Genomic DNA, 21879 nt, shown 5'->3' on the forward strand with positions numbered 1-21879 from the left:
AAGTAAAATAAGATGATTAAGACACGGAGATAAAATTTACCTACTTACCTAAAAGTAGTAAGACTACTAGAATGAAAAGAATTCAGTAACTGGCTAGTTACAAAATAACCAATTGTCAGGTTAAATAAATGTAACCAAGCACTCCCGAGCCCCCCACCCCCTTAGGAATGAGGTAGAGTGACACTGACACAGGGAGATGTCCAAGGTCTATTGCCAAGTGAAGAATGCAAGCAGAGGATCAGTATCAGGCCAGCAAAAGGAAGCATTGAGGAATATGAATATGCACAAATGGTTGAATATTTGGGGGCAGAGGCATGTTAATTACGGAGGAACTTTCATTTTCTATTTTTTTTTAAGGTCTAAGACTAGGATTCAAACTCAGCACTTGACACTGGCTCGCACTCTACCGAGCCATGCCCCCACCCCTTTTTGTTGTCCCCCCCCTTTTTTGGCATTACTGAGTTTGAACGCTGTTCGGGGGTGCTCTATCACCACCTGGGCACACCCCAGGCCTTTTTGTGTTAGCTTCTTGTTCAAGACAGCGTCTCAAGCTTTGCTTACCTCTGTTTCCTAAGTACCTGGGATTACAAGTGAGCCACCAAGCTCCCTGCCTTGTTTTTTTCGTGTTTAACTTAACAAAAGCTTTTTAAATGTATCATCTTAAATTAGAAAAATCAGCAGACTTAACTTTCATTAAAAATAAAAAAAAGAAGAGATGCACCTAACACACTAATATACAAAACGTAGCAACTAAAAAATTACCCTTATTAGAAAAAGGCCGAGGGACATAAAATTAAACATTATGAATTTGCTGAAAGAGAAATGATTATAAAGATGTTAACTCTATCAAATATACACATTTTATATAATTCAATTTCCAATTGTCTTAAAACATTACAAAAGGATCCCGATTTCTTCTGGAGTTACGGATATGCAAAAAACACTGGGAATTTTTTTTTTGAAGTATCAGGAGTAAGGACATTCACTCTAAGTGACCCTGGCTGGAACACCGAAATGGGCCACAGAGGCACACAGGGACACAAGGACTGGGTGTACAGGAAAAGTGGAACTTGAGATGAGAAAATAAATTGCAAATCAGAACAATAAATAGACAAGGGGAAAATGCTGATGAATATTTGCACAGCCATGAAATTAGAATTAGAAAGACCTTTATTAAAATGACAGGAAAGGCAGTAACTATAAAAGGGAATGATGAATTTGACTAAGAAATGTTTTACATGCCTAGATACTAAAAAAGAAAGGATATATATGCAATTTTTAAAGAAATAAATGAGACCAGTGGACATCTTATAGAAAACTAGCCAGAGGATATGAATGTACATAGGTGAAAACCAGAAAAAAAAACCCTAGTTGGGTACTATTTTTCCTAATGAGACTCATATTTTAACGTTTTATCATTTAGATCCCATCTCCCTGGCGCGTGGATACCGGGGGTAACATCTGAGCGTTCTTTCTGAAAGGCAACAGGAGACTGTGTACTAGAAATCTTAAAAGTGGACATGGTGTGAGCGTGGCTTTGTGGAAGCCATCCTAGAGTTGGAACTCATGGCCTGGGCACTGTCCCGAGGCGTTTTTGGCTCAAGGCTAGCACTCTACCACTTTACCACAGCTTCTTTGGTGGTTAGAGATAAGATTCTCCTGGCCTTCCTGCCGGGGCTGGCAAACCGTGGTCCTCAGATGGCAGCCGCCTGAGCGGCTAGGATCACAGGTGTGGGCCCCAGCACCTGCTCGGTTTTTTTTATTATTATTAGAACGGTGACAGCAGACACTGCTGCAGTAACAGCGTAGAAGCCAGGCTTGTCCTCCCTGGCGTTGGTGTGGGCTGTGGGGAAGGGTAGAGGCTAACACAAGCTCTGCCACAAAGACACTGCCACGTGCCGGCCGGGCCAAGGCAGAGCAGTGGAGCCTTCAGGCTCAAGTGGGACCTGAGGTCCCTGAACAACAACCAAGAGGCTGGGAAGGGAGAACGTGGCTGCCTGTAAGAAGGGCGCTGGAGCCAGCAAGAGTAATTTCAGAAAGCTAAGTAGATATCCTGAAAGTTGACAAAGATGTCAGAAGAATTTTATTCTGTCCCGACAACCTGAAGACTGGGGCAGTCTCCGTATCCAAGGCATAACCTACCTCCACGTGGAAAGCGGGAGTCCCGGGCTGAGACAGAGGTCTGGTGACAACGGAGGGATAAAAGCATGCTAGAGAACAGTGCACATAGTATGACTGCACTTCACAGACAACATAAGGCAAATGCAGATGCACAGAAAAAAGCGGTTATCATCAGATGGCCTAATAGCAGATGATTTTTTTTCTTTGAAAAGAATGTCTCTCCTAAGTGCCACAAGAAAGCATCTAAATAAACGGAGGAACTGGGGGACCCTGCACTCAGCCCTGAACTTTCACATCGTAAACGGCTTCTTGCTGTCCCACCAGGAGATTCCACTCTCCACGAAGCTGGGGCTTCCTGTGTGAAGTGCACGGGAGCGCGGGGAAGGCAACTCAGTCCTACATGAGTCTGGGCTCCCCTGCCTGGCTCCCGTCTGGTGCACAGGTCCTGCGAGCCCGGAAGGCTGGCGGCTGAGAGCTCCGCGCCGGCAGAGGGACTGAGCACCACAGAGTCCTCCGCTCGTGAACGGACGGACTCCAGGACATTCCACCACCGCCAGAATCGGCTACAGAGAGACGCTGAGGGGACACTTTTTTTTAACTGAAAACTCTTCCTGTTTCTTCCTCTTGCTATCTCCCCTCACATACATGCGTGCACACACACGCACACACACGAATCCTGAGTTCACACAAACATTTCATCCAGCCACCTCTGAGCAGGCCTGTGTTTCAGGGGAGATAGGTGTATAGAAAATACATGTAGATACTACACATTGTGTCTAGAATTCTCTACCACTCCCACTATCCACTCTTTCCTTGTTGATTGTCACTTAGAAATATGTATATATATAAATATACACACACACATATATGTATATGTATAGAGACACTGAGCTGCAAGACTCCAGCTTATATTGCAAGTAATTTAAAATTCAATGGTTGAGCCGGGTGCTGCTGGCTCAAGTCTGTAATTTTAGCTACTCAGGAAGCTGAGACCTGGCCCAGGCAGGAAAAGTCTATGGAACGCCTATTTCCAATTAATCCCCAGAACTCCAAAAGTGGAGCTGTGGCTCAACGTGGTAGAGTGCTAGCCTTGAGTGAAAGAGCTCAGGGACCCCATACCCCCTCCACAGACACACACTAAGACACAAAATTCGATGAGTGTCCCAGAGAACAGAAGGTTGGTAACTTAGAAAGATGGATGTTAGAGGAGACCCTTGTAGACTCACCAGCAGAGCAATGCTGGCCCCTCTGGAAGGCTGGCCTCTTTCCAGCGTCTGCCCTGTTGTATCATGGCTGCACCTGGGCAAAGCAGGTTCTGCTTTAAGGTCCCTGCCACACCCCGGGTTGACTCACACCCAAATCGGCCCTGGCTTCCCTTTCAGGATGGGCAGGCTGTGCACACACAGGAAGCAGTGTAACTGCAATGTGTTTCTAGGAGGAGAGGACAGTGGTCTGGCTCAGGCGGGAGTCCTGGGGCCAGGGGCCCGGGAGCCCTGCGTGGAGCCTGATCTGCTGGCCACACCACTTCCTCTTGGCTCTGCTTCCTGCAAAAGTAAGACGACTATCTTTGCCTGGTCCGCTCAGCAGGTTGTGATTTAATGCAGTGGCCCAGGGGCAGTGACACTCTTGAACCACACTGGACCAAGGTCTGTGTGTACTGAGTCCTCTTCCAGCTCTGGGCCTGCCTCTTGACTAGTGGCTTTCCATGCCCTAGACACTGGAAGGCGCCTCCTCTCCAGTCCCTGCTTAGGGGATCCAGCTGGGTCTAAACAAAAACGAATGGTTATATGGCTTGAGAGTGATGGTGGCTCACGCCTGTACTCAAGAGACTGAGATCTGAGGGTCCAGGCTCTGCCCAGGTAGAAAAGTCCACGTGAGGCTCTTATCCCCAACAAACCACACAAAACCCAGAAGTGGCACTGTGGCTCAAAGTGGTAGAGTGCTAGTCTTGAGCAAAAGAGCTCAGACGGCACCCAGGCCCTGAGTTCAAGCTCCTGGACTGACCAAAAAAAAAAAAAAGGAAGAGTGCAGAGATTGCCTTGGTGTCGCTGGGCCCTCGCTAGCCAGCCTCTGAGATCAGAACCAGAAAGCCCCGCTGAAACGGGCTCTGCACATCCAGGCAGCACAGCGGGGCTGGATGTCCCACTCCAGGAAAACCCAGCTCAGTCCCCTGCCACGCCCAGTGTCAGAGGCCGTGGGAGCCCAGCCTACCACTGACTGTCGTCTACCTTGCTCCCGAGCCTTACTTTGCTTAAAAGACGCACAAGAAGAAACACTAGAGAAAAGACACAAAGGAAAGCTCGGTGCCCGTGGGTACTGTGCTCCTGCAGCCGTGTGCTGTGCAGGGTCGAGGGCCCACGGGTGACACTTCAGCCCTTTCCACACGTCACTGGCAGCGTCGTCTCACGTCACTGCTGCGGAATGCACAAGTGTCCTCGGCAGCTCTCCTCCTTTCGCCAGGATGCCCCGAGTACCAGAACGGACGGTCAACCTGTCCACGAGGCAGCAGTCGCCCGCGGTCCGGGCTCTACTGCGCCGGGCTTGGGAAAACTTCCCTTTCCTCTGTGCTGGGGCCATGGTCTCCAGGCCCAGCCAGTAGGGAACGGCAGCCACCCGCGGAGAGCTGTGGGAAAGGCCAGGGCAGCCACACTGCAGCCGGATGGCCACAGGGCTGACCACACTTGGCATTTCCTCCAGCTGCAGGGCCCCCACCAGTGTTTCCTTGCCTATAAAAGAAGGCCTCCTGGCCTAGCAGTAGAGGGCTCACCTAGCATGCACGAAGACCCAGGCTCCATTCCTCAGTACCACATACACAGAAAAGGCTGGAAGTGGTGCTGTGGCTGCAGTGGTAGAGCTCTAGCCTTGAGAAAGCCCGAGGACAGTGCTCAGGCCCTGAGTTCAAGACCCAGGACTGGCAAAAAAGAATAATTTAAAAAAGGGGGCCAGGAGTTTGGCCTAGTGGTTAAAGTGCTTGCCTAGCATGCACAAAGACCCGGGTTCCATTCCTCGGTACCACATATATAGAAAAAAGCCGGAAGTGATGCTGAGGCTCAAGTGGTAGAGCTCTAGCCTTAAAAAAAAGGCCTCCTTGTTCAAAGAGACATCTACATCTCAACAAGAGCAGGAGAGCCAGGCTCAGGCGCCACAGTCCCTGCCCTTCCCAGGGGTTCTCAGTGCAGATGGCAGGGCAAAGCTTCCCCTTGCCCTGGAGGCAGCAGACAGGCTCTACCCTTGCCACCGCAGGACCTGAGGAGGCCAAGGCCCACCTGTTGAGTGACTCTGGGGCCTGGGGGCTTCTGACTTGAGTGTTCAGGTCTATCCACGCACGCCAGCCTTGCTCCTAAGTCCTAACCAGCCTCTATGCCATGGACAGCCAGTGTCCTGGGCCCCTCAGGCAAGGGCCCTGCCTGAAGGTGGACACAGGCCAAAGGCCCTTCAGAGGATTCCTGGGCAGCCTCAGACCAGCCCCTATGTCCCCATTACCACCCGCCCTACCCCAGAGCCGTCGGAGCCAGCTCTGCGTGTGACCACCGCTCGTCACCTCCACTCCTGGAAACGTCCCAGCACAAAGGAGACGGTGACTCACTCCAGAGCGCCCCGGACCTGCTGAGGATGAGTGACTGAAATGCTTCTATGTCTCGGTTGAAGTGAGCACCGTCTGCCGGGCACTGTGCTAGGCGCCCCGCTGCCTGCTGTTCCCAAACAAACCGGGAAGAGGAGCGTTGTTGCAACCACACAACAGGAGAACTGGGCACAGCTGCTGACTTCCCCTCTCCCAGGGTCTCTGCTAAGAGGTCACCTGAAAGCCCCCCGTGTTTCCTGTCAGAAGTGGCAGTTTCCATCCCCTCCTTGATTGAGCGAGGCTATTAATAAAAGGAACACAATGCCTGCTGTACACAGGATATTAATATTTGGATTAGAAAATATTTTTTCCTCCAGTTCATCGGGTTGCAACAGCCCTTAAGGAAGATACAAACATCCCTGCCCTGGCTGTAAGGTAGACTAGTTCTAGATTCCTGAGTCAGCGTCTTCCAGTTGTCCACAACCTCACAAGGCCAGAGAAGCAAGAGATTTCTATGCTGGAGAGGAGTGGGTGGACGGCACAACTGGTTTGGAAACACAACAAACTGCACCTGAATTTACAGAGACAATGCAAACCGGAGGATGTCCTGGGCCAGTGTTGTGCCACCCTCGCTTGGGACTCACGTCTGATCCGGGGAGCAGGGGCCTAGTTGTCGGTGCCCAGCTTGGAGAGTTCCCTGCGGAAGTCGTGGAGGTCGTCGATCTTTCCATCCAGCACCTCCAGGAAGCTCTTCAGCTCCCCCTTCAGGTGACGCTGTCTGTATTTGCTCTCCTCGACGTCAGTCTTTAGAGACCGCACCTTGTCTTCCAGGTTTTGATTGTCCCTCTCTGCTGCCTTCAGAACACAGGAAATACGAGATGAGCGTGGGGAAGGGACAGGTGGGAGGAGAGGAAGATGGAAGGGGCGACTCTGGTCAAGAGGCACTGGACAGGGGCTGGGAGTGTGGCCTAGTGATAGAGTGCTTGCCTAGCATGCACGAAGACCCGGGTTCAATTCCTCGGAACCACATACATAGAAAAAAGCCAGAAATGGTGCTGTGGCTCAAGTGGTAGAGCTCTAGCCTTGAGAAAGTCCAAGGACTGTGCTCAGGCCCTGAGTTCAAGGCCTAGGACTGGCAAGAGAGCGAGAGAGAGCGAGAGAGCGAGAACGCAAGAGAGAGAGGAAGGCACTGGACACCCGGAGTGCCGCCTAGCGGTGGAGGGCTAGCCTAGCAGGCACAAAGACCCGGGTTCCATCCCTCAGTACCACACACACAGAAAAAGCAGGAAGTGGCACTGTGGCTCAAGTGACAGAGCTTGAGCCAAAAGTGTCCAAGGACAGTGCCCAGGCCTAAGGTCAAACCCCAGGACTGGCAAAAAAGAAAACAGAAGCCCTGGACACATGGATGGCATATTAAGTTGTAACTCCCTTGAACAACCATTTGAAGTTTAGAAGGAAAAGAAGTGGAGCAGAGCCAACCACTGACGCCGCTAGAGACAGACCAATCAGTCACCATCGCACATGTGGGTCTCGACTGGATCCCAGCCCGTGAGCGCTGCGTCAGAAGGGAGGCAGTGGGTGACAATCCCAGTCCAGAAAACCCAAGTCCCACCTTGGAACACAGAATGCAGAGTCCTGGCCAGGGGTTACCACAAAGGGTCCAGCAGAGAAGCCCTGAAATCCTGGCTCAGGATTTTTAGCCCCAGCCCCAGAGTGGTCAGCAGTCCCACTCAGGGACAGGCAGTCTGGCCCTCTCTGATGCCCTCACCAGAGACATTCTGCAGAGCCGGATCCTAGAGCCAATCAGATGCCCTCACCAGAGACATTCTGCAGAGCCAGATCCCAGAGCCAATCAAGGCTCATGGTACACAGGGTACAAGCTTCCCCCCCCCCCCAAGGCCAATCAAAGCTCACGGTACACGGGGCACAAGCTCCCCCTACAGCCAATCAAGGCTCACAGTACACAGGGCACAGCCAATCAAGGCTCATGGTACATAGGGCTGGAGCTATCAAAGGACAGCTGAGTCTTTAGAAAGCCTTAGCCTCTATGTCACATGCAGCAGTATTTTGTGTGTATAAATTGGGATTTTCTTGAACACGTGCCCAGGAATCATTTACCAGTACAGTCCTGGAGACACATGACTCAGGAACACACTCTTTGTGTTTGTACAGGGGCCTGAGTGAGGAGATCTGGGAGGTGAAGGAGGATGGAAGAGCCAAAGCCATGCATGGGGCTTCTTTGTACCAGCAGAACCAAAGGAAGAGCAGCACTGTCGAGTTAGCCCAGGGGCAGGGGTGGGATGCAGTTACTGCTGGCCTTTTATAATTAGGTGAGAAAGTGTAAGGGAGAGCAGAAACCAGCAAGACACAGATGGCTGTCTCATGATCGAAGGCAGACACCCCCACCCCTTACCTCTAACTTCTCAGACACATATTCACACTCTGACATGAGCTGAGGTATAATTTCACTTTGTTTCCGGAGATCTTTCAACTCCTATGGGAGACAGAGATTTGAAAAGGAACACACGAGGAAATCAGATGTGATTTAGTAAGCCTGGAACCCTGGCTACTTAGAGGGCAGAGAGCAGGGGGTTAGAGTTTGAGGCTGGTCACAGAAGAAAAGTTTGTGGGACAACTTGTTAACCGATGTCTGAGAACAGAGGTGCATACTTGTTCTTGGAACAGGAGGAAGCACAAGCTGGCCAGGGCATGAAACAAGACCCTGCCCACGGCAAAAGGGGTTGCCAGCGTGACTGAAGTGACAGGGCCTGTCTAGAAAGCATGAAGCTCGGAGGTCAATCCTGAGTACCATAAAAAAACAAATGAAGGAAACGATGTGTTCTTGAGGAGTGTCACTCCACATACGTAGAAGGGGCGCTGCTGGGAGATGTCCTGTCTGCCCGGACAGGAATGCGGATGGCACCACACAGAAGCATCAGGTGGTCCCAAGGGCCCTGTGACCAACCACATGAGGTCTGCGGGCACTGCAGGCAAGGGCACTGTTTGCAAGGGAAGATTGAGGCCTGCAGAGGCTTGGCAACTGGCCTGCAGTTTCTGCTGTGTGTGGATTTAAGTGCTCTACCCCCTGAATATGATGACATGTGGATTGTTCTCCCGTCTAGAACACAGAGGGGCTGCAGCACTGCGGCTGCTCTAGGTGCACTACTTTACAACAGAACCCCAATTCTGATGACCAAAGAATCTCTAAGCGTTACCCAGGCGTCCTGTGAAGCCAGACTCACTCCTGGGCCTGAGTGGAGAGGCACCCATGCATCCCTGCAGCATGCTGCAATTCTGTCCTGCTGCCCAGGCAGCTGTGGGGCCAGGGTCACGCCACAGGCCACCTGCCATGTCCTGGGGTGGAGGTCACCCCAAAGGCCCAGGGGATCCCTGTGCACTGTTACTCACCGTCTCTTTCTCTCTGAGTTCTGACTCCAGCTCCTCGATTCTGCTCTTTAGCTGGGTATTCTTCTCCTTCTCTCTGTTGAGCTCGCTGCACTGTTCTTCTAGCTCATCAATCTTCAATAAAACATCACGTATTAAGGCAGGGAAGCTGGACTACCTTTGTCATTAAACAAGAGAACACTGCTACCTCTTAATCCTCCAGTCCTCCCTCCCTCCCTCCCTCTCTGCCAGTCCTGGGTCCTACACGAGATCCCTGATATTCTTTTGCTCCAAACTAGTATTCTACCACTTGAGCCACAGAACCACTTCTGGCTTTTCTGAGTCGTTTTTTAGAGATAAGGGTCTCACAGGCTCTCCTGCCTGGGCTGGCTTTGAACCTTGATCCTCAGATCTCAGCCTCCTGCACAGCTAGGATGACAGGTGGGAGCCATAGGCGTCCGGCTGCCTTCTTTTAAACTACACGATCTCTTTCGTGGCTATGAACGCAGCTCTCCATGGGGCTGTTGGCCTGGATGCCTCGCTTCAAACCAGGAGCCAGAGCTCAGCTCTCGGCTTAGAGAAAGAAAGGGCAATCGACCCTTGTGGTGGGTAGACCTGCCAGGCCTCGGACAGAAACATGCAATGTCAGCAAATGGCCTGGCGCCCCAGCGGTCGGCACTCAACACAGATGGAAAAACCACATGAGGTCACAGCCCAGTGAAAAGGAGGAAGGAAGAGAAGGAGAGAAGAGAGGAAGGAAGAAGGGAGGAAGGGAGGGAGAGAAAAAGAAGAGAGAGAGGGAGGGAGGGGCAAGAGATTTGAACAGCAGTCGGCTTTTGAACAAGGGCTCTTCCTGGATCTATCTTCTCCCTTCTCTGGACCCCTGGCCGCACACTTGGAGGCAGCCCAAAGCACCCAGGGCTGGCCTGGCCCACCCCAGGTCACCCGGCTCTCTAACAAAAGAGCGACAAAACCTGGGTGGGGACAGGCAGCCAACTGCTCCCGAGGAGGAAGGGAGATGGTGGACACCGAGAGGAGAGGCAGCAGGCCTTCCTCCTGCCCACGGGGACGAGAGGACCCCGGTGGCCGCCCCCCTCACCCAGCGCCCCGGGCCGGCTGGCCACTGCTCCCAGGCACGGCCCACCTTGCTTCGGAGCCGGTCGTTCTCGTCTCTGCAGATGGAGAACTGCCTCTTCCACTGCTCCACGCTGGCCTCCGACTCCTGCAGGGCTGTGGTCAGCCGGGCGTTGCTCTCTCGCAGGGTCTGCAGCTCGACCTCCCACTTCTTCACATTGGCAGCGCTGTGCGGGGACAGTCAGCGGCAGGGCAGGGGAGGGGAGGTCTGCATGTGCATCACCAGAGAGCTGACCAGGGAGCCTGGCACCCTCAGCACGGCAGGCTAGTAAAGGAGGCCAGCCACCGTGTTCACGCGTGTGCCTCCCTCAAGTGAGCCCCAAGATGGGCTCCGAAATGCTGGGGCCTTGCGAGTATCAGGAGAGCCACAAAAGCCTCCCTAGAGAACCGGGACCCACGTGTGAATAAACAAGACACAAAACTGCCTGGCTTTGGGCCGATAATGGCCCTGCTGTAACCGGGGCCTTTTCCGACCCTCTGGGAAATTAGATCTTTGAGGCCGGGGCTTGGGGCCACAGGAGACTGACTGGGTATCAATCCCTACGAGCAGGTCTGGGCACAGAGGTTTATGGGATGGACTCAAACCCAGAGGCTGTGGGCCCTGACAGCTGCAGGCTTCTGAGCCCTGGCTGACTTGTTGCCCAGGTTAAGTGGGGCCCGTGGTGTGTGGACACCTGTGCCTTCACCTCTGCCTGTGTCTCCCGGAAGAAGCTGAAAGCAGCCGGGCGCGTGGTGGCTCACGTCTATCATCCTAGCTACTCAGGAGGCTGAGATCTGAGGATCAAGGTTCAAAGCCAGCCCGGGTACAAAAGCACCTGAGACTCTTATCTCCTATTAACCACCAGAAAACTGGAAGTGGGGCTTGGCTCAAGGGTAGGGCGGTAGCCATGAGCTGAAGAGCTCAGGGACAAAGCCCAGGCTGAGTTCAAGCCCCCCATGACCCTCCAAAAAAAAAAAAAGCTGACAGCAGCAGGAAGCTGCTTCTTCCCAGCCATGTTCCCTTCCCATCCTCTCCTCCCTCCTCTTAACAGCCCACACATCGTGGCCCTGGAGCCACCAGAACCAATGGGGCAGAGAAAGCTGCAGGTGACAAACCCATTAGAAAGTTTCTGCCTGGCTGAGGACAGTCTATATTTTGAAGCCTCCTCGATTTGTTTCTTTTTTTAAATAAGTATAACTATGTCTGAATAATTCATATTATCTCTGCTGATGGACGGCCTTGGGAACCGAGGAATTGATTGGAAAATGCATGCTTTCAGTTTCAAATGCCACAGACTGGAAAAACAGTAAGACGGTATTATCTAATGAATTTGAGCTGGGAAATGAAGCTGGCTTATGGAAGTGGCTTCAAGCCTGTTCCTGTAACTCACGTGTTCATGAAATGTGGATTTGGAAACATTTATTTTGGGAGGTGGGCGGCCCACTGTGACTTACACATCTAAAAACAGCCCCCAGTTGTCTGGCAAGCAGGGAGAAAGACTGGTCACAGTCTTTCAATGACCAAGACCGAGAGCCGAGAGGCCAGTGGAGGGAGTTCCTGGGTCAGGTCGCAGGAACGGAACCTCAGGCCCTGGGTGGTGGGTGCCAGCCTTGGCTGCCTCCACTGTAGAATGGGACTGGCCAAGATATCCCCGCAAAGAATCTGCAGCCGTTCGTGGAAGGCACGTGTGTGCAGTAAAGTAAAAATCTGCTGTCAGCCATGTGACCTCGGGCAGGGAGTCACTGCTGGGATTCGGTTTTCTTGTCTATCCAGTGGGGGTTGTACATAGGATGGCTCTCTACAATCCTAGCTACTCGGGAGAATTGTGCTTCAAAGCCAGCCTGGGAGGAAAAGTCTGTGAACATCCACGAGACTCTTATCTCCAATTAATCCGTAGAAAGCTGGGGGTGGAGCTGGAGCCCAAGTAATAGAGCAAAGATCCAACTAGGAATGTAAAGTCCTGAGACCAGGCCCTACACGATATAATATGTGCTCCCTATAACGTACATTTAAAATACAGTGAGCACATATATCTTAAAAGAAAAAACAATGTATCATGTATATTTAAACTCATTTTAAAGTTCATGTCATACAGATTTTATACATTTGTCAAGTTTATTCCTATTTTAAGATTTCGGTTCATAATATAAAAGATATATCTTCTCTAAATATACATCTTCTGTGATATATTTGTTTATACGAATGTTAGTGACTTATGTGACTTTGTATTATCCTTCAATTTCACAGGTTGTCTTCCTTCTTTCTTTTTTTTTTGCCAGTCCTGGGCTTGAGCTCAGGGCCTGAGCACTGTCCTTGGACTTTCTCAAGGCTAGAGCTCTACCACTTGACCCTCAGCACCACTTCCGGCCTTTTCTGTGTATGTGGTTCTGAGGAATTGAACCAGGTCTTTGTGCGTGCTAGGTGAGCCCTCTACCACTAGGCCCCGCTCCCAGCCCTCATAGGTTTTCATGTGCTCTTTCTGACAGTGATACCCCATGTGCTTTGTCACACTCACACACCTCCACACCTCCCCTGCACATGCACTGCCAGGCCTCACAGTGCTGTGAGTAGTGTGTGACGGAGAGGGCTGGGAAGCCAGCTGGTTCTCCTGTGATGTCTCTCCCCATTCTCTGAAACCCCTCGTGTGTCAGTCCAAGAGGCTCAAAAGCAGAACTCACGGAAGACCTGGGGCCTGGCTTGTAAGCCAGTCTCACCTCTGTGTCAGAGCGATTTTCAGCTTGTCGTTCTCAGACTTGAGGTGTGTTTCCACCGTGCCCGCGTGAGAGGCCTTCTCATCGTCAGTCCCGTTGACACTGGATGCCTGAGTAGAAGATGGGGTTTCACACCCAGATTCCTGGTCAAAGTGAATTATCTGCACACGTTACTGCTTGTACTCACAGTGGCAGCAAAATAGAAACTGTATTTATGAGTGTGAACAAACCAATGCATTTAATTATGATGCTGCCAAGACCAACAAGAAGGCAATAAGAGACTCAGTCACGGGGGAAAGGTCCTGGGGGTCTACACAAATTCATGAAGTAGGTGTTTTACTGATAAGGGAACATCTACGGCTGCTGCTCAAAACCTTTTAATTAAAAGAAAATGTGCCAGCCCCAGGGCTTGAACTCAGGGTCTGGGATACTGTCCCTGCACTTCTTTATGCTCAAGGATAGCATTCTACCTATGTGAGCCACAGCTCCACTTCCAGCCTGTTTTGGAAGTTTTAGTGGAATAAGAGGCTCACAGATTTTTTTGCCTGGCTGACCAACTGTTAAAGCTGCCCGTGACCATGGGAGGTCCATAAAGAGTTCTGCCTGGCTTTTTTTTTTTTCCAGTCCTGGACTTAAGCTCAGGGCCTGAGCACTGTCCTTGGATTTTTCTCAAGGCTAGAGCTTTACCACTTGAGTTTCAGCACCACTTCTGGATTTTTCTATGTATATGGTACCAAGGAATGGAACCCGGGTCTTCGTGCATGCCAGGCAAGCACTCTACCACCAGGCCAAACTCCCGGCCCCTCTGCCTGGCTTCTTAAATTTGTTCAGAATGGTTCATGTTTATGTCATGTTTATGTGCTGTCTTTGCGGCTACTCAGCCATGCCTGACGCTCTAACATGTGCTCTCCAGTAAGCTAAACATAAGGAGCTGAAACCTCATCTGGCCGATGAGATCTTTGGGAGATCCCGTTTAGCTTCCAATAAGCAAAAAGGCAAGGGAAGAGACACAAAGGAATTGGTGTATAAATTTGACTTTGCATTCTGCGTTGCGAAAAGGTGCCCAAAACAAAAGTAAAATGCAAATAAAAGCCTAGGGAATATTATTTGCAGCAGATACTAAAAATGAAATGTCAATACTTTCTAGAGTCTAAGGACTCTATAAGGGTCCTTATCTTTTAGAGTTACACACTGAAATATTTATGGTGGGAATAAGATAGTATTTGAACCTGAAGAAAGGGGTCAAAGTGGAAGGCACAGGTAAAACAATTGGCCATCGATTTCTAAGTGTTAAAGCTGGTCTATGAGCATGTACGGGTTCATATACAGTTCTGATTGTTCAGGTTAAAAAAAAGACCTGACCCCTGGGAGCTGTCATCTTTACCTACTCAGGAAGCTGAGATCCAAGGATTATGATCTGATACCAGCACAATAGGAAAGTCATTAACCGCTAATGTCATTAACTGTTTTCTGTCAAAAATACAGTACCACGGCCCGGGAGTTTGGCCTAGTGGTTAAAGTGCTTGCCTAACATGCATGAAGACCCGGGTTCGATTCCTCGGTACCACATACATAGAAAAAAGCTGGAAGTGGTGCTGAGGCTCAAGTGGTAGAGCTCTAGCCTTGAGAAAGTCCAAGGACAGTGCTCAGGCCCGGAGCTCAAGCCCAGGACTGGCAAAAAAAAAAAAAAAAAAAATACAGTACCACATGTGGAGAAGTTCAGGAGTTTCACAAAGGCATGTCAAATCCTCTTCCTTGGGAGCAAACTAATCGTTGAAAAAGCTTTCAAAACCCCCTGTTCCCTTACAGCGTGGTGAGGAACGAAGAGCCTTGATCACTGATAGCTCACACACAGACTGTCTCAGGGACAAACGACTTACTTGGGAGTGATTACTTGAGGTCTCGGTTTTCTCCTGGGACTTGTCTCTAGCGAGTTTGGCAGCTTCTTTTACCTCCTGGAATTTTTCTGCAAACTGGGCAGAAACAATAGACACAAGTTGGTCAGGGGTCTGGCCAAGGGCAGACACAAACCAGTTTAGTGTCTGGTGGGAGCTGGATGATGATGCACTAAAAACAAACCAATTAGTAAAACCTGCAGGCTAACAGTAGCTAGGAAGGAAAGACTGCCACACCGCAGAAGGAATCCATGGAAAAAGCCCCAAACTACTGAAGAGATCCAGTAGCACTTTTGAGTTACTATCATGAAAAAGGAAACAAAAAAAAGTTTAGGGGCGGGAACCATTCCAGGTTTAAAAAGCTTAAGGATACACAACCATCTCTGCTTGCACCCTTAATCATCAGATAATTTGCTTTTAAGCAGTTCAACAAGAGAGAATGAAGCAACGTGGTAGGATTAATAACTTAAATCTAGGTGATTTAAAATGTTTGAATATTTCTGTAACCAGTAAAATTCTAAAATCCTGGGCAATCATGCAGCTGACTTTAATGAGCAGATGCATTATCTGGTACTGCACTGCACAGGAGAGGTGCACAGAGATGCTGAGACACAACGGCTGCCCGGCTCCAGACGACGCCGAGGGCTCGGCAGAGGACTTGCTCTGGGTGAGCACAGGCGTGGAGTGTCTGCACAAGAGGACAACAGAGATCTGCTTCGGGAAACCTTGACGCACAATGGACACTGTGCCTGGAGGAAGCAGAAAGGGTCAGCCTTCGTGTTCCTTCCCGGTTGCAGCTGTAGCCGGGAGCTTCCGAGCAACTACTCCAAAGCGGCCAAGAGGAAAGTCTTGTTCCCTGTGGCTTAAACCCCCAGGCTCAGCAGGGATGGCGAAGGCCCTGTCCATAAACACTGCACGTCCTGAATGGGCTGCTGGCAGCTCTCCTGACCTGGGTCTCGGGACACCCGCCCTCCTCCCACCCCACGTTTACTCAGTGAGCGGAGGAGCCATGGGTTGACGTCCCCACCCCCACCCCTCCCCCATCCCCACCCCACGTGAGAAGGGAAAGGGGTTCCTATCCTCAAAGGAACTCGCAGTCTACCTAGAGGACTTTGTTGACAAGCAGACATGATTGAATCAAAAAGAACATTTCAGGAAATAATCTTAAAAGTAGCAAAACAGGAAAAGCCCTGTCAAGTACATTTTTTTTTTTAACAAATACTCATTTAAAAAGCTGTGTTATTAACAGACACAAGATCAAACAGAATGAACAGATAAGACAAAAATTAGCTCATTATCAAGGAAGACTTTTCAACATATGACTGATATAACTTTTGGTAAATTAGGTGGGAGGAATTTAAACGCTTATCACAAACTAGCAGGTTGACAAACTACCGATGAGCTAAAAAGGAAGCATGGGGGAGGGAAAAAGTCAAATCCTAAGAAATGCAGGGCCCCAAAGAACTGATCCTCTATTGAATGTCTGCTTGGAGGGTGGGAGGGTACTTCTCTAAAGCTGGGGAAAATGAAATCACAAAAGTGACAGGCAGAACTATAAAACAGTTTTAAAGGTTTTGAGTATAAAAGGAAAAAAAATAATTCAGAAAGGAAAAAATAACTTAGGGAAAATAACTGTAGCTAGGTTAGGTGCACAAAAAAAGGGCTATTATTTTTTTTATGAAAGGGTTTGTACAAGATGAAAAGGAAAATATGAAAATCCTAAGAGATAAATAGCAAAATTCATGAACAAAAATGTAACAACTAAACAACTTACAGAAAAGATTATTCAGTCTTGCTGGAAATGCAAATCAAAATAATGAGGCTCCATTCTTTGCTTGCTAAATTAGCAAATGCTAAATACAATTATCAACCCCAGGATTGGCAATACCTTCTTGGTAGTGTTGTTTTGGTACAGCCCCACTGAGAGGCAATTTGGAATTATGTATCATGGGTAAGAAAAACATTCCGATGTACTGACTCACTGATACTGCTTCTGGAAGCCATTCTGTGAAAATAATTGCAAATATGAAATAAAAGGGCCTTGGAATAATGGTTGCGATCCTAGCATTACCAACAGTAATGGAAACCTGGAAGCAGTCCAGGGATCATGGGAGGAAAACAGAGGTGCTTCCCTTCCTAGCCCCCAACTATACGAGCAGCAAGGTAGGTCACGAGAGGCACCGAAGGACTCTCCCTCATGCAACCCTCCAGGTCGAGATGCGCCTCCCTAGTCTGTGGTGACTGGGACGAACGGGGACACTTGAGGTCAGATGCGAGGGGAAATCTAACTCCATACCTGGCCCACCTCCCCGTCGGTCCCCTTTCATAAACCCTTCCTTGGATCATAACAGACATTCCTTTGCAACATGCTTCGCTGGGCTGAGGTATTCGCTCTTCTCCAGGGGCAAGAAAACGAGTCCTGGTTTACTTCTGGGAATGCAAAGCTCCTAGTACTTTCAGAAGAGGGTCTGAAGAGGAAGAAGTTTTCCTGCACTGCGTTTTGGCGTGTGAAGTGGTCGTTATCGTAAGAGCTATGAGGACCAGGGCTTCCATTTTCTTTGCAGGGGTTAGGGAAGGAAGTGCAGATAAAGTGTTTCTGGATGAAAATACCCACACGGGAGGTTCTTTCGCTGGCCTAGGCACTGGATTGCAGACTCCCTGTGCAGGTCTGGGGTGGTGGCTCTGGGAAGTCAGGAATCCTCAGACACAGCTGTCTCTCAGCCCGTTCCTCGGGAACCCTTTAGGCCCTAGCTCCTTCTGTTACTCACTAATTGCCACTTGCAGGGACTGTCAGCTCCCGTTCACAGGAATTTATCCGCATGTCAGTGTGTGGCCAATCACTCCCGTCAGAAAAGGGGGGAAGCTGACTCGAGGGATTCTGGACATCTAGGAGCTTCCTTGCAGGTCACAGTCAAAGAGCAGAGCCTCTGGGGCTGCTGGAAACAAGTGACTCGGGAAGATGGACGCTCCTCCTTAAGGAAAGGCCATCTGGGAAAAATCAGAAGTGGCAGCCGTGGAGGCAGGCACAGCTCAATGTCTCTCAGGTCTCAGAGACACGAAGAACTGAGCCACGGGCTCTGTGTCTGTGTGTCACTCCTCTCGTCACATCACACGTGCCCCCTCGCCGTAGACTCTGCCCTTGCAGCCCCTGCTCCGCCTCTACTGCAGGAAAGAGCATCATCCAGCCACCACACCAGTCTGCCTCCCGCGTCACGTACCAAGCTCACCCTTCACGAGGTCTGCCCTGAGGTACAGCAATCCAATCTGACTTGTCTCCAGGGTCAAATATCTACCTAGTTTGCAGATCTGACCCCCTTCCTTCTTCCCAGGTCGTAGGATAAAGTCAAGAACGCCGGCGTGACCTCAGAAGGAGGCTCCAGTAACAACCCTCCAACAGCTGTCCCTCACAGGGACATGGGCACTCAACGTCCAGCTGACACACCTGCCAGCCAGCACTCCCAGCGTTCCTGGCCCTGTGGGGCACACAGCAGCAGGACAGGCGCAGCAGGACAGGAAGAACTGGCCTGGCTGCTTCCTCTTGTTGCAGCAGCACCTGTTAGGAGTTAGTTTCCCTCCCTTGACCAACTACCCCCTTTCCAGGGAACCTGTATGGCCAGAGGGGTGTGATGGACAGCTGACCAGGGATCCTGCTGACCAAGGACTCCCCCTGAGGGACCTGAGGAGAGCGGCACCTCACAACTGGCCCTCCAGCGGTGCCTTGGAAAGGACCACCTACCTTTGTCAGCTGCTGCTCAGAGGAAAACCCCAAACCAAACACTGTGTTGGCTCTGCTGTCGGCCCACTGCCCGAACTTCTGTGATGTTTTGGTGAAAGTCATGTTCGGCGTGATTGTGCTGTTTATGACCACCTGCAGGAAAACAGCACAGAGTGGAAATGCAAATACTGGATTGCCGCACCGCTCCTCGAAACCTTCTGCCAGCAAAGCCAGGGCTTCACAGCGCGTGCCTCCCTGTACGTGCGGTGGTCTTTCTAGCATACCCTTGCAGAGTCTGCTACCCAATCACATAGGGGGCCATTTCAGATGCTTTCAATGACTGTTAGTCTAAATGTCTCACACGGTATTGGTGGGTAAGTGTCTTTCCTAAGCACAGCAAACCGGGTGGAACGGCGGCACCAGGGATTTTGTTAACTCCTCTGCAGCTCCAGTGTCTAGCTCAGACCACTCAACATCTCCACAGCAATTGAGGCCTGCTGTTTCCCAACAGGAATGAGAAGGTGCACTCTACTCAGGATAATTTGCAGAGGGCTAATTAATAGAGACTAATTACACTGGTGAGAGCAGGGTACAAAGAAGCTGTGAGGGTCGGCTTAGGAGCTGTGGCCTCTGGCAGCACCGGTGGCTTGGGAATAAGAAGGGACAGGCAGGACTCTGGCGCTGGAGGAGGGTCAGCTGGGCGGGCAGGCGACTTCCGTTGAGGGTCTCAGTCGGCCCATGTGAACTCACAGGGTGGGGAGGCAGGGGACAAGGATCCACTCTGATCTGCTGCCACTGGCCAACCCAACAAGAAGACCAGGGGAACGAGAGCCTGCCGATGACCTGGATGACACCCAACAAGTGCTGCAATCACTCCTTCACCTCCCATTTCCCGGGCACCTGCTCTACGTCAGCCAAAGAGACAGGGGTGGTGAGGAGATGTGCGTGGCACTAGACCTATTCAAGAAATGGTGGTGGGTGGAATGCCCATGTCGAGAGCACAAGCTTCGGAGAATGCTTTGACAAGCTGGAGGCTGGTGGGATTCCGGCTCAGCCCCAGCCAAAGCTGATAGGGTGGAACCAAGGAAGAGCTGGGGCAGGTTCAGGCCGGGAGCTGAATCACAGGGCCCTAGCAGTCAACCGGGCAACCTCTCAATGATCAGGGCCAATACCCAGCCTCCCCCAGAAATGCCCTTCTTTTTAAACCTTGCTGTGGCTTTGACTTATACCTAAACCCCTAGGTTCCATGCCTCGCCTTGCTTCCCCCTCTCTCTCCAGCAGTGCAAAGAAGCTAACCAGAGCATGGAGCATGGCATTCAAGATTGTCCACGCTGGCCATCCCCACGCTCGTCACGTTGGAAGGGTGACAAAGGCATCTGCTGGTATTTCTAAGGTATTTCCCATGCTGCTTCATCTAATGGCTTTACCCACTTCCCAGGTGGATGCAGTCGGTGCACATGAACTCCTTTTCAACAAGAGAGAAGAATACAACACTCACCGAAAACCTGCGGCGTGGGGGCCGGGAGTGTGGCCTGGTGGTAGAGAGCTCGCCTAGCATTCCTGAAGCCCTGGGCTCATTCCTCAGTACCACATGGAGAGAAAAAGCCAGAAGTGGTGCTGTGGCTCAAGTGGTGGGTCTCTAACCTTGAAAAAACCCAAGAACAGTGCCCAGGCCCTCAGCGAAAGCCCCAGGACTGGCACACACACAAAAAAATGAAAAGAAAATCTGCTGTGTGGCGGCACTTTCCAGACGGGTAATTCATAAGAGAAGGAGATTTATTTTATTCCAAAGAGGAAAGCACAACCGTGGCTGGGAGAGGAGACTTGTGTTCCCAGAAAATACCAAACTGATTGGGCCTCGGCTGCTTCTGTCCGCGGGACTGCCACCACGAGGCGGCAGAGGTGACCGCTAGGTCTCTTTCCTGGCAGGTGTCCTGTGATCCACAAATAACTGAGGACCAAGGGCAGCAGGGTCGTCAGAGCGCCCGGGAGGCACCTGTTCCAGGCACCGCCTGTCCGCAGGCACCGGCCGTTCCTCGTGAGGACTGCCAACACCACACGAACTCAAGTGCTGAGTGGCTTGAGTAACAAATGCTGGGGAGATGGACTTTATAATGAACTTGGCTGTTCTGCCCCAAAATTTGCCATGAATCATCCGGCTGCTGGCGTGGAGCTGCGTGGCTCTCTGCAGTGTTCTGAGAGGCTGGCACTGGGGGCTGCTCTGCTGTGGCCTTCATCTGCCCAGTGTCCGTGAACAGAGGAGACACGGGTGCTCCCTCCACGGTCCACGGTACTGTGCACTCAGTACCTCTGCCACAGTCCAGGGGAGGTGGCCAGGCCGGGTCCCACCACCATCTCACTGTCCTCTACCTCCTTGGTGTTCTCTGCTATGGAGCTGAAACGCCAGTGATGAGCCATGTCTCCAAAGAGTTCAGTCTCCCAGAAGCCCCAGCACAGGGAACTGCACAGTCCCGGGGGCTGGAGGACAGCCGGCAGTGCTCCCACCAGCGGTGTCCTCAGCCTGTCACTGGCTCAATGGGACCATGGCTCACTGTCGGAAGAGGGAAGAACAGGTCTGCCTGAAGACGCCTGGCAGGAGTCTAGGGGAGGCCTCGGCGTACCCCTCTCCCCGCCGGGCATGCCAACGCTTGGCAGGGAAGGGAAGCTTCCAGTGCCCGTGTGGTACAACAGCTGCGAAAGCTCCCAGGGTTCCGGAGAGCCCGTGTTCTCTGGGCTGCCCACGATCTCCACAGCAGCTGAGTCTGTGTGACCTTTGCTCAAACAGCCCCCAAGTCCTTCCACACCAGCAGCTTGTTCCAGAAGCACTTGTGCTCCACCTGGAAGGAGCAAAGTTTCCTCTGCCAGCCAGCACAGATCCACCAGAACCTAGCGGAAGCTCAAGGTCACACATTAGACGTGGCTTCTCCAACAGAGACAGGGCCAGGCCCATGTAACAGAAGTGAGGCGCAAGACAGGATCCAACAGGCTAAATTGATCTCACTTCAGAATAGGAGTGGAATCAAGCGCGTTCACTCGAGGAGGGCGTTCTGATGTGAAAGGTGGGCTAGGCGAGTCCACACACTCAGCCCGGCGGCCGGGCTACCGCAGCGCTCTCAGGCAGCGACACTAGTCCAGGAATGTAGCAGACAGCTCTGAAGACTGGCCTATTGCATCCACAGGAAGGAGAGCCTGTGACCTGAGGACTCCGACAGCAGGGAGGCGGGGACAATCAGGTAAGGAGAGGGCAGGCCAGCAGCGCTGGCAGTGGCAACAGCTGCCCCTGCTCTGAGGGCCTTGCTTTCTCCATGCCCACCATCTGCAGGGACACCTGATCTGGGCTGCTGGTTTGCTTTTTGCAGCTCAGTCAAGCAGGGATG

At 51.3% G+C, this 21879-nt stretch overlaps 1 protein-coding gene across 2 annotated transcripts in view; it reads right to left on the reverse strand.

Moving 5' to 3' along the window:
• Window positions 1-5877: 5877 nt before the first annotated feature.
• Window positions 5878-21879, reverse strand: part of Homer2 (homer scaffold protein 2) — a 48874-nt gene continuing 32872 nt past the window's right edge. The window contains exons 3-9 of one of the 2 annotated variants that reach the window (XM_090321470.1): window positions 18524-18655; window positions 14773-14865; window positions 12896-13035; window positions 10212-10368; window positions 9092-9202; window positions 8097-8177; window positions 5878-6538 (exon numbers count right to left, since the gene is read on the reverse strand). In XM_090321470.1, coding sequence (XP_090177596.1) covers window positions 6350-6538; window positions 8097-8177; window positions 9092-9202; window positions 10212-10368; window positions 12896-13035; window positions 14773-14865; window positions 18524-18655 — 903 coding nt within the window. In that variant the 3' untranslated portion in view covers window positions 5878-6349. The remainder of the gene's footprint in view (window positions 6539-8096; window positions 8178-9091; window positions 9203-10211; window positions 10369-12895; window positions 13036-14772; window positions 14866-18523; window positions 18656-21879) is intronic. The other variant, XM_090321469.1, reaches the window with a different exon arrangement.

This window comes from Megascapheus bottae, chromosome 30 (genome assembly GCF_031878675.1).
Source record: "Megascapheus bottae isolate mThoBot1 chromosome 30, mThoBot2.hap1, whole genome shotgun sequence".
NCBI classification, from domain to species: domain Eukaryota; kingdom Metazoa; phylum Chordata; class Mammalia; order Rodentia; family Geomyidae; genus Megascapheus; species Megascapheus bottae.